Source organism: Meleagris gallopavo, chromosome 8 (assembly GCF_905368555.1).
Source record: "Meleagris gallopavo chromosome 8, MGAL_WU_HG_1.1, whole genome shotgun sequence".
NCBI lineage: Eukaryota > Metazoa > Chordata > Aves > Galliformes > Phasianidae > Meleagris > Meleagris gallopavo.
Genome location: NC_139411.1, coordinates 17,329,465 through 17,346,005, shown reverse-complemented (window position 1 = coordinate 17,346,005; position 16,541 = coordinate 17,329,465). Strand labels below are relative to the sequence as shown.

At 44.9% G+C, this 16,541-nt stretch overlaps 1 protein-coding gene across 2 annotated transcripts in view; it reads left to right on the top strand.

The window, feature by feature from the left end:
- The first annotated feature begins 1,187 nt into the window (after positions 1 to 1,187).
- Positions 1,188 to 16,541, top strand: part of ANTXRL (ANTXR like) — a 47,223-nt gene continuing 31,869 nt past the window's right edge. The window contains exons 1-6 of one of the 2 annotated variants that reach the window (XM_003207995.5): positions 1,202 to 1,786; positions 12,428 to 12,499; positions 12,641 to 12,712; positions 14,212 to 14,293; positions 14,392 to 14,425; positions 16,381 to 16,460. In XM_003207995.5, coding sequence (XP_003208043.2) covers positions 1,626 to 1,786; positions 12,428 to 12,499; positions 12,641 to 12,712; positions 14,212 to 14,293; positions 14,392 to 14,425; positions 16,381 to 16,460 — 501 coding nt within the window. In that variant the 5' untranslated portion in view covers positions 1,202 to 1,625. Of the gene's footprint in view, positions 1,787 to 12,427; positions 12,500 to 12,640; positions 12,713 to 14,211; positions 14,294 to 14,391; positions 14,426 to 16,380; positions 16,461 to 16,541 lie in introns of both variants that reach the window. The other variant, XM_085229222.1, reaches the window with a different exon arrangement.

The following is a 16,541-nucleotide window of genomic DNA, read 5'->3' as shown; positions in this document are numbered from 1 at the left end:
GATGAACGGCTGAAACCTTGCGGACCACCTTCTCTTCTCTCGCGAAGTCCCCCGCCGCCGCCGCGGTCGGATGTGTCTGCACAGCCCAGGAACGGGGAAGGGGAAGCGAGATGCTCAGTCTCTCTCCGCTGAGCAATTTTTATTTTGGACCCGTGGGAAACGGCCCACGGCGCACAAAGCTCGCGGGTGCTGGAGGGGGAGCTGAGGCGGGGAGGGGGCTCCGCATCCACCCACGTACATGTGGGGAGAGAAGAGGGGGGCAAGGGCAAGGCCTGGGACGGGGCCGCTTTGTGCCATCCCAGAGCGCCGCCGCAGCACCCCGAGCCGCGCGTCCCCTCGGGTGCCGACCGTTCGCGGGGAGGAGGGGACACTTTCTGCTCCTAAAAACGGCTGTACGGTGAGAGGTGCGGCAGAAGCCCCCCTCCCCCCTCGGCCCCAGCAAAGCGACGGGTGTTCTGGGGCAGGACCGGCGGGGCAGCGTGCCAGTACCCCACGGGGGATGGATTCCCTCGACCTTGAATCGTGTTCAAAGACACAGGGAGAAATGTCATGGTCCCGGGTCCATCATGCAAAGTGACTCTGCTCTCATCCCTCCCCGTGGCTCTTTCCATTAATTAGAGCTGCAGCGGCAGTGGGGGAGGGAGGAGCGGCTGGAAGGCAGCGGTTATGCAAAGTTTGGAGTCAGCATCCAAATGGGCCGGAGCGGCTCTTGGGGGCAGCGCTTTGTAACCGGGCGGGGTGGGGTTATGCCGCCGTAAGAAGCGCTATTAAGAGATTTTCGTTTCATCACCCTCATTGCCTGCAGGGCACAGTTGCGACTAAGTCAAACTTTTCACTACAGAGACGAAGCAATGTGCTGTGACACGAGAGAGTAGTGAAAACCTGTCTACCCCTGCCCCCAAGCAATCACCGCTACAATTGCACTCCGCAACTTAATTTTGCACATGTGCCCTATCCGCGTCCTTCTCTTCCTAGGTTTCTCACAGCTTTTTTCAGTGATGCTCATCACTCCCACTGCCACATATTCCACCCCGCTCCACCTACTCAGCCCCTCTGCCGCTCATCCCGGGGGCATCCTGGAAGCAGACCCCCACCCCGTGAACGGGAGGAGGGGGGGCAGTAGAGGAGCCGCAGCACAGCTCTCGCTCCCTCCCCTCGCTGCCCCGCTCGCCGCAGCCTTTCCACGTTCGGCATCCCGGAACAGGAAAGTCCCGGTTCAGCTTTCCCCCATAAGATCCTGTCTCCCCCCGCGGCTCCCCTCCCTCTGCCCCTTCCTGCCTCTGGCCTTGCGGAGGGAGCCGCTCCGCTCCGTGCGGAACCGGAGCCGCAGCTGAGCTCGGGGCGGGTGGCGGGGCGCGGGGACGGAGCTCCGGGGACCCTGCGGCCGGGCTCAGCCCCCAGCCCGCCCCCAGCCCTGAGCCGCAGCCCGGTGCCCGCGGGCTCTCTACACCCTTGAGCCGAGATCCTGAAGTTAGTGGTTTGGTGGTGTGGGTGTCGGTTTTGTGTTGTTTTTTTTTCCTGTTTTGTTTTTTTTTCTTCTTCTTCTCTCTCCTCCCTCGGCTCTTCTGAAGAGACAGACGGGGGGGGGGGGAGGGGGTAGGAGGAAGAATTAAGGAAGGGAAAAAATGGCGAGTGGAAGGAGCAGTGTGGAGAGAGCGGCACTTCTGTGCTGCTTCTTGCTGGCGAGCGGGAGCCTGAGCTGCTGCGCCCGGCCCGAAGAGGAGGAAGAACAAGAAGAACAGCGCTCCTGTCACGGCGCCTTTGATCTCTACTTCATTCTGGATAAGTAAGTGACAGTCACGTTTAAAAATGGTTATTCACCCTTCGCTGCCTCCGTGTTGCTTCCTCCCTTTCTCTCAGTGCTTTCCTCGTCTCCCGCAGTGCCGAACACCGCGTGCAGAGCAGGGTCCTTGCTTTTGTTCCCCCAGACGCACGCGTTTCCCAGGCGGAACCTTTAGGGGAGCTTCGCTCTTCACCCCGGGTTAGGCACGGGCAGACACGGGGGATCGCGGCACCCTCCGGTTACGGGGCGCGGGCTGTGAGCGCTGGGGCTGAGCGGGGGTGGGCGGTTCTCCCCGCATCCCCCGGTGCTGAGGCCGCAGAGAGGTGCGGGATGGCACCTGCGGGATTCAGCCACAACGGGTTGAAGGTCTGCCTACAGCTAAGTTGTGGGTGCAGGTATGCAGTGATTGCCTTTTTTACGTGATCGTTGTAAGATTTCACGGAACTTGCTTCTGACCGACTTCTTTGGAGCTGTCTAAACCTGTGTTTAAGTTGTTATATATATTAAAATATGCTGGCAAACACTTTTCTTTAATACCATCTGGTTCTAATTTAGATATGGCCCGAGGGTCTGGGTAAGCTCACGTCCACGGACACGTTGTGACAAGCAGAACGAAGCCTGTGTATAGGTGCACCCACAGGTGGTTCTCAAATACTGTGAACTCATTTGCTCAATGCACTGCTTTGGCTGAACAGTCGGGGGTTAAAATACAGGAGGTAACTGTTGGTCTTATGCACATTGTGCACTCAGTGCCTCCTGGGTTATAGGTGGGGTGTAGTGCTATGAAATCCTGAAGCCTCTTCTTTGTGACTCTTGCCCATAAGCAAGGTTTGCACTGTGCCAGTTCCCAGCTGGGAGAACTGTTAGACCCATCAGGTCTCATGTACTGCCTGCGTGGGGTAAATGCCGCTGCCACTCAGGAGCCAGTATGTCCCTGTCTTCAAGAAGAAAAAGGTATCGTTAGTCAGGATTCAGTTTTCAGAGCTAAATGATCTGGAGACTACCAAAGACATTTTGACTTTTCGTAGGATGCATTAGCGTGCATCTGGTGGTTTTGGTGTTTTGCTTGTTTGTTTGTTTTATGGGTTCTCTTGGTGGCAGGGGATATGTTCTGCAGCGTGATTTCCTTGTCTAAACCATCCTTGTGTGCTCCCAATTATCAGCATACTGCATTCCTGTGCTGTTTCTCTTCAATAGATCAGAGAGCACTTTACTGAAGTGGTTCCTGTTACTGGTTGTCTTCTATTTGGGGAAATCATGGCAGAGGATGAAAGGGTTTGCTTAGAGTTACTGATACGTCAAGCAATAGAAAGCTGGTTGTGTAAGCAAGCTCCTCCTCCTCTGTGTTGTGGACACAAAAGCATATATTTTCTTTTAGCAGAGTACAGGTCTTGCATGTTGGCTCAGGTGCTGTATGTTCTGCTCCACTGCTGATTGGACCCAATGGAGTAGAAGTCATACATTTATGTTCCAGTGGGAAGATCCTCTTTTTCTTCAGTTGCAGATTAAGTCTTTATAGCCTTCAATAGGTTGAAAGAGAAACCAATTGCCAAAAAGCTGCAGTAAAAGCTTGCTGGGCCCTTGGTTTTAGAAACCATCCTCACTCCTAGGAGCTAGTGGCAAAGGCAGCAGCAAAGCTGCTTCTTAATGAGATTATATTACAATCCATATGGGTAACATTGGCGTGCCAGATCTTCAGAGCTATAGGTCCCTTGTGGCTTTCCTGCTTTGACAGAATGCATGTGGTGCTGAAAGAAAGTGTACATGCTGGCTTGGAGTGTGTTTAGATGCAGATGTGGCATACTGTGGCACAACTTGAGGACTTGGGTTGGACTTGGTGACCCTTATGGGTTCCTTCCAACTAGGGATATTTTGTGAATCCATGAAGAACATTTCTGGAATCAGGGAGGGTTGTCTGAGTGGGCAGATTCTGGACCTTGAGAAAGTTCTTTAGAAAGGACTGGTAATTGATCAGTGCTGAGAAGAGCTGGGGTGTTCCTGGGAGAGAGGAGGCAGGACGCCAGCTGTAAGCAGCTGGCCAAATCTGGAAATGCAGCGGACAGAAATTTGGATCCACACTGATGCGTATTGGCAAAGAATCCTGGCTCCAATTCCTAATGGGGGAGTCCCAAGAAAAACCAATCTGTCCACCAGTGGATATCCCCACTTGTCCTGAGCACTGTATCCCTTCATTAGTACCTTGCCATTATGGAACGAGGCATATTCAGTCTTAATTAGCTGTGTAACAATGGGATTGAAGAATTGACTCTGAAGACTCCAGGATTTAATCCTGTGGCACACTCTGTAGCTGATTGACAAATCCTGTCTATGAAGTCAGCCCGAGTGAACCAAAATGACTTTAAATCTACTTTGCCTTGCTTTCTCATGAAAGATGCAATCTCACATCTGTAGGAGGTAAAATGAGGGAAGGCAACAAACCCTTCTCCTTGTGCATATAAGCACTGCATTTTACTGCAATTACTTTATTGGGTCATGATTTTCTTTTCCATTCTGCCAGGCAGAGTCTGTGAGGACCTAATCCTGCAGGCAATAACCTTCAGAAGAAATAGATCGTCTGCTGGTGAAGTTATTGGTATAATATAGATGGTGCCAATTAGAGAGGAGAAAAAACAACAACTGAGCTCTTACAATTTTTTCATTCCAGAAGTTGATCGCAGCCCTTTATATTAACTCTATGGGATAGGCAAGATCAGAGAGTGGAACTAAGCCTTTAGTGTCTGAGAAACTGGCATGGTGAAAAGAAAATGTAGCATGTGTGGGAGGGAGACCTGCTACCATCCTCCTTAGAGTTGTTTGACCACGACAGAGCCACATTAGACCAGCTTTGTCTTTGCGAATGCTCAAAAGAGCAAATCTCTTGAAGCTGCAAGAACTGCACGTTTGCTGGCTGCAGTCTTGTGCAGTCTATATGCTGTACCCCATGAGTTATGCAGATCTAATCTTATTTGGAGGTGCAGTGGAAGACTTGGAAGTATTGAACAGAAGCAGCAGAAATTTTTCTGTTTGCAGCAATTCGATCTCTTTGTGTGAGGCACAGCAAGGTATCGCACCATTGGTACGCTCGCTTCTCCTATGGCACGTAGTAAGATAGAGTCACATGTGGTATCGTAGATCTCATGTTCATCTTTAAACAAGCATAGCTAATAAGTTAAAAGAAACAAATACACGGGTAGCGGAGTATTTTTCACTTGCTTTTGTTGCTCCAAATGCTTAGGCTGTTCAAGTGCACAAAGAACTTATTTTCAGTCCAAACCCAATCTGCTGAGGACGGGCTGTTCGACTGCTCTGGTCTTGTAGAGATATCCTCATGCTTGAGTATGTAAACACACTTCCCTTTCATCTCTGCCTTGCTGGTAACATCCAGCTGTTGTTTGTAATCAGACTGAAACACACTTGCACAGCAAAAAGGATGACTGACCTCTAGTGTTTTCTGACTATAGCAATGCCTGGTGACATCACTATGATTGTTAATTAGTGCAACAAATCTAAGTTCTATATTAAAAGGGCTTCCAACTCTCCTATAAATGCCTTCTCCTGGCAATGCCTGACACAACGATCTGAGCAGTGGAGCTCTCTGTGCTCTATATTTATCAAATACAAATAAATGTATTTGATTAGTTGTTAACCATAGGGCAGGATGGAAAATGGAGTGGGATGGGCAAGGGAGAATGTGAGATTCTCAAAAGCATTTTCTCATTCTTTTCTTTCCTGCTATATTTGTGAAAATATTGTTTAGATTTTGAGGATTTTATTTTATTTTTTTTTATTTTTTATTTTTTTATTTTTTGCCCTCTACAACATGGACCATGGCAATGCAAACATCTTGGGGGGGCCCTGGCTGCCTTTCTTTCAGAGTAGTGATTCTACCCTTTTTGGGAGCTGACCTAGCTATCCTTTTTCCTCTTCCCCCTGAACTTTTGGTTAATTCCACTTCATGGCACTCCTGTCTCTTGGGTCCACAACAATATTGCTTTTCACATCAGTTATGTTGCTTCTCCCGTGCTTGGCAGCAGCTTTGCTAAAGACATCAGCACAGTGTGGCCAATTGAGCCTTCTTCTCCCTTGTAATCTGTTTTGCAGCTGCCTCCCTTTACCCTTGCTGAGCCACTCTTGAGAGGTGAGCCCCACTGGTGGGGAAATGGTGCTGAAGAGCACAACCTCTGCCAGTTAGATGGGAAACTAGCAGCTCTATCTCATCTCATTCATGTGATTTGTTTACAGATATATATATTTATCATCTCAGCACTCCTGCTGTTTCATGAGGGCTGTCAGGAGGGAATGGAGTTGATACCTCCTAAAATTTGAGGGAAGACAGAAAGACATGATCAGAGCAGAAGGCATTTCAGTAGCTGCTATTCTGGACCCGTTTTTAATTATTTTAAGGCAAACACAGTGCATTGATAATCTCCAGGTAATCTTTTTATTTTTTCTTTCTTTAAATATGCTTTAAATAAAGCAAGCAAAGAGAAGAGTTTGGTAAACACATTTTGTTTCCCTCCTCCCATGCTCCCAAGAAAGCAGAGTTTCCTTGCCAAGTTTTTAGATGAATTTAGCACTCATGAAAGTAATGAATTATGAGTACTGGTGAGAGTGGATAGTTCTGGCTTTAGGCTCTCACTATCTGCTTTTGGTAAGCAAGGACATCTGCCTATTGCAACCAGACTTGAGTATATCATGTGGTCTGGGACCTGGTACAGGTAAATGAGGTTGAGATCGCACGCTGAATAGAAGTTTCAGCTTTGCTCCTTAGACTTTGTTCATTGCTATACACATGTATTTTAAAATCATTGTGTCTAGTGTCTATCTCTTTTCCTTTTCTGTCTGACTTTTCCCCTTTATAACATAACCTCATCATCTACATGGTACCTCTTGTGGGTTCCAATTGCCTGCAAGCAATATTCTTTATAGTTTTCAAAACATAATCTGTTGGTATTTTGCCTTTGCATCTTCCTTTGTTGTGGTTATGTTGCAGGCAGTGCTGGGATTTCCTTACAACCAGGTGTAATTGTGTGGAATGTTCCAAAGGAAATTTTTATTCAGCTTCAGACATACCTATGTTATTGGAACCAGGTTTTATTTGTTTGCATTTTGTCTGATGTCATTTTGCCAGATTTGCCTTTTGGAAAGGAAGAAAAATTTAGGGAACCCAATTCCCTTTCCCTCTCTACCCCCCACCCCAAGAAAAAAAAAATCTTTACAAAACCCAAAACAAAGCTAATGGGTAATGGTTATTTGAGTTAAAACGTGTACGCTTAACAGGAAGAAAAAGCCATGGCAGCTTGTCATTTGCAGTCTATTTATGCATGTAACTAAATCTGATTTATTTGGGGCTTGAGACAAGGAAACAAAACGTAACATTCCCCCTGACCTGCGGTTTCAGTTTGCGTGTGGTCACTGATGGAGACCTTATTACTTTTGTAATGAGGCTTGCAGGACAAATGCTGGCATGCAATCTGTTCTGAGTTGTTACAATGTGTCGTAGCACCAAACCTCTTAATCTCAAATAGACAATGAGCGAGTTCTTGCAGCTCCAGAGCTGTGCCTCCACGCCCTCAGTTATCTCTTGCATCTTGCTATGAGTGCTGTATCTTGATTGGGATTGAGGGCTCTACTTCACTCCCCAGGCTGTACTAATAGGACTGGGATACAAAAGAGCAGTTTTTCCAGGCATGGGGCTGCTGAGAGCAGTGCTACAGCTTTGCTGGGAGATCCGACGTGGTCAGATGGAACCTGGACCTGGCCTGTGAGCTGCTCTTTGGGGCTTGCTCTTCTGGTGGCACAACGGCTGTAACACTAGGGGGCAGAGCTCTTGGATCAGGTGGATTAATGTAGGAGCAATGGGTTATGAGGGATGGTTTACAAAAGTCAGTAATGCTGCTGTAGATTCTGTCAGTAGTTTTATAGGAAAAAAGCTATGTATAAAATTAATGGTTTTGGTCATAAAAACCCATTGGATTCAAATGCTTTGAGTCCTGTGTTTGGTGTACTGATTGAGGACTAAGAAATCTGTTTCTCAGCCGCTTCATCTCTTTCCCTTGCCTGCTCTGGTGCTTGTCTTGTCCTTTACTGCTGTAAGTACTTTGCAGTGAGGACTGTCTTGGAGTGGCTGTCTCTGCCAGTGTTCCTAATGCCTTTGGAGCAGATAATATAAACTAGTTCTTCCTAGCATGGGTGAGTCACTCACTGAAGGTCCCTTCCATGCTTGCAGGAATCATTGTTTGAGAGAGGAAGGTCCTTGTTGCTTTGAATGCTTTGCTGGCTCTCAAGAAGGGAGCCAAGGGATGGATGAACATGAGTGTGCATGTCTGAAGCCACAACAAACTGGGTGCCCCAGGGTTTACTTTTATTGCAGAGCCATTATTAGCCATTTGCAAGAATTCTCCTGCTGTCTGTGATGTGGTTGCAGCCACAAAGAGCTCTCTTCAAATAACAGCAGACTGCCTTGTTTCTGAGCAGTGGCCATATACAGGGCCACCACTAGCTCAAGAGGATACTTAGGGACAAGCAGACTCGATTGCTGTTGTGTTCCCTTGACACCATGTTCAAACTGATCCCAGAGACAGTAATAATGAGCTTGTTTCTCACTCTAGGATCTCTGAAATAGCTGTCACCAGTTAATCAGGCCTCGGAGCATGCTAGGGCAGAGGGCTGCAACTGCAGCCGGCTCACGCTATGCTGCCTCAACCAGCAGCAAGGGAAAGGCCTGACTCTGACACTCACTGTGTTCTTCAGACTGACGCAGAGCTCTGCTAAGCTGCAAGGAGTTGCTCCAAAACAAGCAGGAGCCGAATTGAGCCCTGCAATCGCATCACTTCCTTCCACCCCCATAAATACTTGCTGGCCTCCTTTTCCCCTCCCATCCAGCAGTAGCGATGTGAAATTTAGGAAAACAGCAGCAGGAGCAGCAGCTGCTCCTCAGGGCCGTGAGGCAGAGAGCGCATTCTTTCCTATGTTGTGGTTTGCTGACTCCTCTCTTTGTCTTGTGTGTAATGGGAACTGTGCTCAGGGAGCACTCTCCCAGAAATGACTCCTGTGGATTTTCTGCTTTGTTTGGGCCAGATCCGTAGGTATGAACTCTGGGGAATTCTGCTGTTTTGCTGGCCTTGCTCCAGGCTCTGTCCAATGAGCCACCAGCAGAAGCAGCCCCTGACACACATTACGCACAGCAGCTGTTGCTCTGTGTTTGCCTCTGCCACCAGAACGAGAGACCTGAGGCTTCATCTTCCTTCCTGGTTCTGGAAGGCCCACAAGCTTCCTGTAAGCTGCAGGCCAGTGCCTGTGGAGGTATCAGTGCTCTGCAGTTCAGCGTGCTGTGTGGGGCTCCTGGCTGCATCGCTGCCCCATATCCTTTCAGCACTGTGCTAGTCCCTGCTTTGCTTATTCTCTCCTCGTTATTCAGAAGTCTTCATAGTTTCTCTGAAATCTTATACACAAAGGTATTACTTGGTGGCCAATCAGGCCACCCAATGAATCTGTTTATGGTTTTTTACTGATGGTATTTTGAGACATGTCACTTTCTTTTCTGGATTTTAGTGGCATCGATATGCTGATTAACAGGAGTTTTTTTCCTAAGTTATCATAGGATTCTAAGGGAATCAACAGAAACACTGAAACTACTGTAAAAAGGCTGTGAGGGTGTCCAGGAATAATTTGTGGTGTAGAACATCACTGGAAAACCTTATACTTTCTCCAGGCTCAGGATCTTGGTGAGGTACTGGCACAGGCTGCCTAAGGAGGAGGAGGAGTCACTGTCCCTGGAGGTGTTCAAGAAAAATGGAGATGTGGCACTGAGGGATGTGGTTAGTAGGCATGGTGGGGGTGGGTTGATGATTGAACTGGAAGATATTAAGTCTTTTCCAGCCTTTGTGATTCTATGAACTGGGGAGCTGAAAATGAATGTGACTTTTAAGCATTGAATATGGTGGTTTAAAAAAAAAAAAAAAAAAGATGAGTGTGCTTTAATTGTTTCACAACTTCTCACTTGCCATGGAGAATGATGGTAAAAACTTCTAGTGCCATCCACTTATGCAGCACAGTATGTTAATTTATGCTGCCATCACAATTTTATTCTTTTAAAGCTAAAACCCAAAAAGCAGTGAAATGACTTTGTATTTGCAGTAGTGTTAGGTTGCTTCTGTCAGTGGTGGGAGTACTATTTAATGGTTGTAAGGAGCTCAGTATGTAGCTTAACAAACATAGTGTTGTCATAACTCTATGATGGTATACTTCCAATGAGGACTAGCCCATGACAGAGGCATCACTACGTTTTCAGAGGTGGGCACTTGTAGAATTATTACAGCCACTTTTGGTTACTCTCAGTGTCCCTGGTTGTCCCCTTTCCAAGAACAGATATTTCATTTGCATGGAAATGCATAATATTATGGATATCTGAGCATTTGCATTTCAAGTCTTCATGTTTTTCCACCATCAGTACTTTATGACTTTCCTAAATATTCAGTATTTCAGTTGCTGTTTTACTGAAATATTCTTTGCCTGAGGATTAGGTATTTCTTAGAGGGGAAGAAAAAAAAGCACCTAAATAAATAAAGACACTGCAGAAAGTCCTAAGAAGGTACTGGAAGTGACAGTTTGTTGCCGTCTTGAAGAAAATACATTGGTACTTTGTTTTCTTGGATTGCATCATTGCTTTTGCAACTAGCAGTAGAAAGCTGATACCTCAAAACTGACTGTGTTTTATGAATAAGAGACTGGCTATTCTGTGTAAAAGAAGGGACCATGCTGGAATTTGCAGGAGTGGGGCTTAACTGGGAGAAGAATGAAACTGGAAAGGGTCAACTTGTGGTGTGAAGACTGAATTTAAAATAATAACACAGACTGAGATCTGTGAATGCATAGATCTTGCTGCTTTGAATCTTGCATAGGTACAAGGAAAATCTGTTGAAATTCAGCCAAATTACAGATTTAGTCTGTGATTCGCAGAAGAACCCTGGGGGATTGTAGGTGCTAGACTGCTTTGGTTCCCTTCTGAAAAAGCAGTTGTTTAAGCACATGCCTCACATAGACTTGGATTGTTTTTCTGTTTTGAGGAAAAAAAACTCTCATTTGCTAGCAGTGCAATCTTTCTTTTGCACTTTTCACCAATATGGGGACACGGCTCATCTATTGTGCAGCACCTATAAATCACAAAATCATAGGGATTGGAAGGGACCTCTAGGGATCGAGTTCAACCTCCCTGCCAAAGCAGGTTCTCTACACCAGGTCACACAAATAGGTGTAATGGCAGTATGCAGATCAGTCCTTGCCTTGAGAAGTCTTGGGGCGTTGTTGACCCTTCCTTACTTGCAGGCAGCTTAATTTCTTTATTCTTTGTTGACCGTGTTGTTCTGTGAATGGCTGACCATTCTCCAGAAGAGCAGTATCAAGGCACACAAGCAGGCTTACTCCAGCGTCAGTGCTTCAGTGGCCCTTGTCCCATTCTTTGCTCCTCCATCCCACCAGCACTGCCACACATTGCACTGACTTCTCCACTGATCTGTGCCCGGTGAAAGGAGGTAGAAATGTCTGGCATAGGATTGCTTGGAAAGCCCATAGCACAACTGCAGTTGTTTTCACTTTCATACATTTATACAGCAAAACGTCTAATGGCTGTTAGAGTAAGCCTAAGGCTTTTTGCTTCTTTGGTAGTTATGTTTCAGAAGCATCTTAGTTCTTGTTTCTAAACTACTGTGATCCTTCTTAATATGCTGCTACTTTATTTCTCTGCCCCTCTCTACCTGTGCCCAAGATACATTATACAGGCATTTGCCTGGCAAGCAATGTGAATTAGCTATTTGTTTAGTCCTAGGAGAGCTTTTCAAATCACTGACTTCTTATGCTTTTTAGCCTTTTAAATGGCTTGAAAGTGTATGACCTAGATCCACACGCAGCAAATCAGCTATCATGTACTGTAGATTTGCTGCATGCTGGGCTCTATTTGAGGTCCGAGTTCCACAAGACTGTTGTGGTCCCCGAGAACCTAAGTCTGAGCTGAGAAAAGCCAGGGATTGAATAATGAAGGTTTATTGATTGGGAATGAAAGTACAAACATAATACAACCGATTGCCCAACATTTCATGGGAAGTCTATAACAGAGCCAGGGATTGGCTCTCTAAAATATTAGTCCAGTGTGTTAGCTATTAGTGTTGCCTTTCCCCTCTGAATTACTTCAGACGCTTTCTCTTTTGAAACAAACAGTAATTCATGGAAACATTCTCTCACGTGTTCTGGGAGGGTGGATGATCAGTACAAACTTTTCTTGTGGCTGCAACAGCGCAGCTATGCTCTAGGAAAGTAAGCAATCTATTAGCAGATGATTTAGCAACATCAATAAAATGAATTAAACAAAAACATGTAATAAAAGAAACAGAAGCAGAGGGAAGAATATTTAGTGAGCTTGTCTTGAAATTGTATTTCTCCTTGGGTTTGGGTCCGTGGGCACTGTCATAACTGTTTGTTTACGGCTTCCAGCACAGCTGCTGTAGAAGCCCCTGCAGCACCAGCTGCCTCGTCTCCACGTGCCTCTGTCCAGGTTGTCCCTTACTACCTCTGGAGTGTCCCACTCTTAATATTGATACAAGGAATTTCACTGTGAGATGAATGTAGTTAATTCTGTTTTGTACACAGGTCAGGAAGTGTCAGAAATCATTGGACAGAGATTTACTCTTTTGTGGAAAGCCTGGCTGAGAAGTTCATAAGGTAAATTTTTTTAGATAGTATTCTAACTTGGTTATATATACATATGCATACACACATTTGTGTGTGTTATTTCCCATTCCCTGCTTAATCTGATGAAGCAATATGTGTGAGATTTAAATCTGACTTGTTTTTCTGTTTTAGTCCAATGCTGCGCATGTCTTTCATCGTTTTTTCTTCACGAGGCACAACAATCATGAAATTAACAGAAAACAGGCAAGTACTTCCCATCCTTCAACCAAAAGCACCTTCCATCCCTCAAGCAGTGAATGTTCCAGAAAACCAGGATCCAAAGCTCTGTCTCAGCCCTTGGCATCTCATCCACTGAAATCCTTCCACTGCTTGCAGGTGCCAGGAGATCTAGAAGGTCTTCTGCCCTTTTTGGTCTTATAAGAAAAATGCAGCGTTGGGGTTCTCGTTCTTGAAACATTTCAGAAAGGAACTGTGCTTCCAGTCCAGAGTTTGTATACATTGCCCTCAATGTCCCTAACTACCCAAATAAGGCAGTTTTTGTGTAAGAGCTCTCAGACCCTGAGCTAAGGAGCAGAAGTCTGCGTGAAAGTCCCGCAGTCATTTCCAAAATAGCTCCAAACTCTGAGCTTGACACCAGCAGCAATCACACTGGGTGGTGCTGGAGCACTACCTGCCAGACTATTGCACCCCTGCCTTTGTGTAGCAGCTGTGCCACAACTGCCTTGCCACTGTACAGCTAGGTGGTAGGTTTCTAAAGGGAGTTTTTGCCAGAGCAAAATTCTTGTTGCTACCTTCACAACCATGTCCTCAGGCTTCTGTTTTTTATTGAGAAGGCAGAGCTCAAGGTATTTTACTGTTCCAGGGAAATCTGTGCTTTGCAAGTTGGGAAGTAAACAAGAGCCCGGTAGCAGAATGTTGAATGTGGTACAAAAATATTTTCTGCCCTCAACTGGATCTCCATCTGTACTTTTTCAGCTCATTTTACACTTGAAAAGACTAAAATTGCACTTCTTGCTCTAAGGATGTCCCTCATTCCAGCTCCCTACTTTACCTTCATCTCTTCATCCTGTTTCTACTATAATTGTGTCTGTGGATCTTTCAGAAATCAGGACAGTTAATATTAATTTCCCTGAGTAATGCTCTTGGTCTCCAAGTGTTTCTTTGTGGAGCAGTAAGATGCGGATCAGGAATCATGGTGTCCAAGTTATACCAGGGAACAGTCTGTGCCTGAGAAAGGTTGATGGTCCACTGGTCTAGGACAGGAAATTCTCCTCATTCCCATCCTATTTTCATATCTTTTGGACTCTATCTTTATAATGGAAAAGTCTTAATTCCTGCTGTCCTGATGATTGATTGAATAATGAGCTTTTATCCATCCCATTTTCATGACAGGGTCATAAGCTTTTGAATCCTCATTCCATCTGCTGTTTGTCAGCATTCAATATCTGGCATTTACTTCTATCCTGCCCTGGCAGACAGTGTACCAGGGACAGGACTGCAGCCTTAAAAAATGGTTTAATATTAACATGGTGACATGTGCCTGGTTTTTGCTCCCATGGGTGTTTGGCTGATGTCAAAACTGCTTTTGGGAGGGAAAAAAAAAAAAAAACCCTTGGTTTTGCTAGTGTTAGCTGGTGTGTATGTACTGTGCAATGTATAGACAGGATGTGCCATTTATCTGTGTTATTTGATGAAACAACAACCAAAATACTTCTAATAAAATTCTTTCTTTTTGTCTAAAGGGAAGCTATAAGAAGAGGGCTTGAAATTCTTCAGCATGAAGTGCCTGGAGGAGACACGTTCATGCATGAAGGATTTAAAAGGGTACACACTCCAGAACCTCTTTGATTTATACATATAAACTTTGCTTTCCTTGCTGCTTCTGCACTTAGTTGCTAATTATGTTCTACATTTCCCTGCAGGCAAATGAGCAGATTTACCATGAAACCTATGGAGGTAGGTGATGTATATTTTTTGTTATGGGTCTGCATGGAGGAGATAGGGATGATAGTTTTACGTGACCTGCAGTAAACTCGTTGGAAGAAGTTTTGGAGAAGGGATTGGTGTTACACAATCATCGCATTCCATTTTGACTACAGCCCTACTTTCAGATGTGTGATTCATGGTTTATTAAGACCAGAAGAGACCAGTATGATCCCAGATCTGACCCAGGGCAAAATACAGACTGGAGCATTGCGGACAGAATGGTGTGTACTGCACCCAGGGACAAGAACACGCATATATACCTGCCCTGCTCAGTTCTGGAGCACACAGCCTTGCCTATCTCCTGCTCACAACTTCTCTCTTGTTAGTGTAGGTATGACTGTGATCAGCTAGAGATTTTACCATAACCGTGAATAATTTAAAATCAGATTCTCAGTCAATGTACTGAATGTTTTTGCTAAATTTCAAGAGGGAAATATATTTGTACTTTCATCTGTACCTAATTTGTTGAACTGAGCACATTCTGCCTGGTTTGTATGCGGATGTTAAGTTGCTCTTGTTTGTGAGCTGGACCTCTTTGGGAAACCCAGAAAAAGGTCAGGTTTTAATAAAACAGAGTGTGAATGTGGAGTCTTCAGCAGTAACTCTGTTATGTGGCTCCTCAGATGCTCCTGCCTCACAAATATAGGGTTTTGATGAACCCAAGTGAAAATTATTTTACCTCTTTCTAAGAGAGAGAGTAGTTTAGTTCTTAGCTAAGTTGATTAGTAAGGAAGAAGTAGAAGATGAAGTCTAGATTTATAAAATAAAGTATTGGGAAAGAAACAAAAATTGAGAAGAAAATGAAGTTCAATTTATTTTTGTCCTTTTTCAAACATCCTCAGCAAAAAAAAAAAAAACAAAACAAACAAAAAAAAAACAATACAGGAAAGCATGCTTTTTTCCCCTAAGTTGCAGGTCATTTTTTTTTTTTTTTAAAGGTTTTGTATCTGTGTTGACATGACATGGGCAGGACTGTATGGCATAAGAAACCTGTCAGAAATAATCAGTCTTTAGTTTCAGACAGTATGGGGAAAGACATTTGAAATTGTACCAGATTGCTTTGAAAAAATAACAACTATTTCTCTGAAAGTAATGTGTGTGTACATTATTATGTGTGATTACTGACTGAATCAGGATGGTTGGTTGAACCATCATTTGTGTATTAGTTGGGATTTTTTTTAACATTTTGCATTTTTCTAAGTAGTATTGTATTCTATATCATGTTGCTTATCTAGCTAGCCAAAACTCATGCAACCTTTTCACATAAGCTTATGTGGGGCATGAACTTGCTTATCTCAAGACATGAATTTGCTCCAGTGGGTCTTGCATTTTTTCAGGCTAATAATTCCTATGAACTTCACTGACAATTCTTGTTTGAAAAGTGTAGGACTGAAGCACTGTGGAAGTACCTCTTCATTCTGTGTTCAGTAGGGGTTCTTCTTGAAAACCTGGTGGAGGTGAAGGTAGGGTGTCAGGAGAGCTCATCTTGTAAAGGTCTTGTGCTGGCAATCTCTGGACAATGTCCATGTAGATAGATATTTGTCAAGAGCAGAGGAAAAACTTGTCTGTCTCTAAGAATAAATTTTGCCATTTCTTCACATGAAGGGTGTAGATGTAACTTTGACTAGATGCTATATGGGAGAGAAGTTTGTGCACGGGCCTTGCTGGAGCAGTTCTGCTCCTTCAGGTGCTGCTTGTGTGTGTTGAAGGTGCACAATTTTCTGCCTGCTGTATGCTGTCATACATCTGACCTTCAGCTGGGGTAGATGAGTGCGTTTCCAACAAAGTCCGCACAAATCAGGCTGAGATTCTGGCCTTGTGATTTTGAGTTTTTGTCAGCAAAAAGGCATGTGTCACTTCAAACTTATTTTCTCTGTCAAATCTTGTGTCATCCATATGCAATCTGTTAACTATTGTCCATGTAGGAGTTCGGACTGCTAGTGTGATTATTGCTCTGACGGATGGAGAGTTGCAGGACGTTCAGTTCTATTATGCAGAACAAGAAGTAAGTCACCTTCGTTTTCCCAGACTAGCTCAAGTCAAACGTGTAGGTGTTTACTTTTGGCTCCATTGCTTATATGGTTTT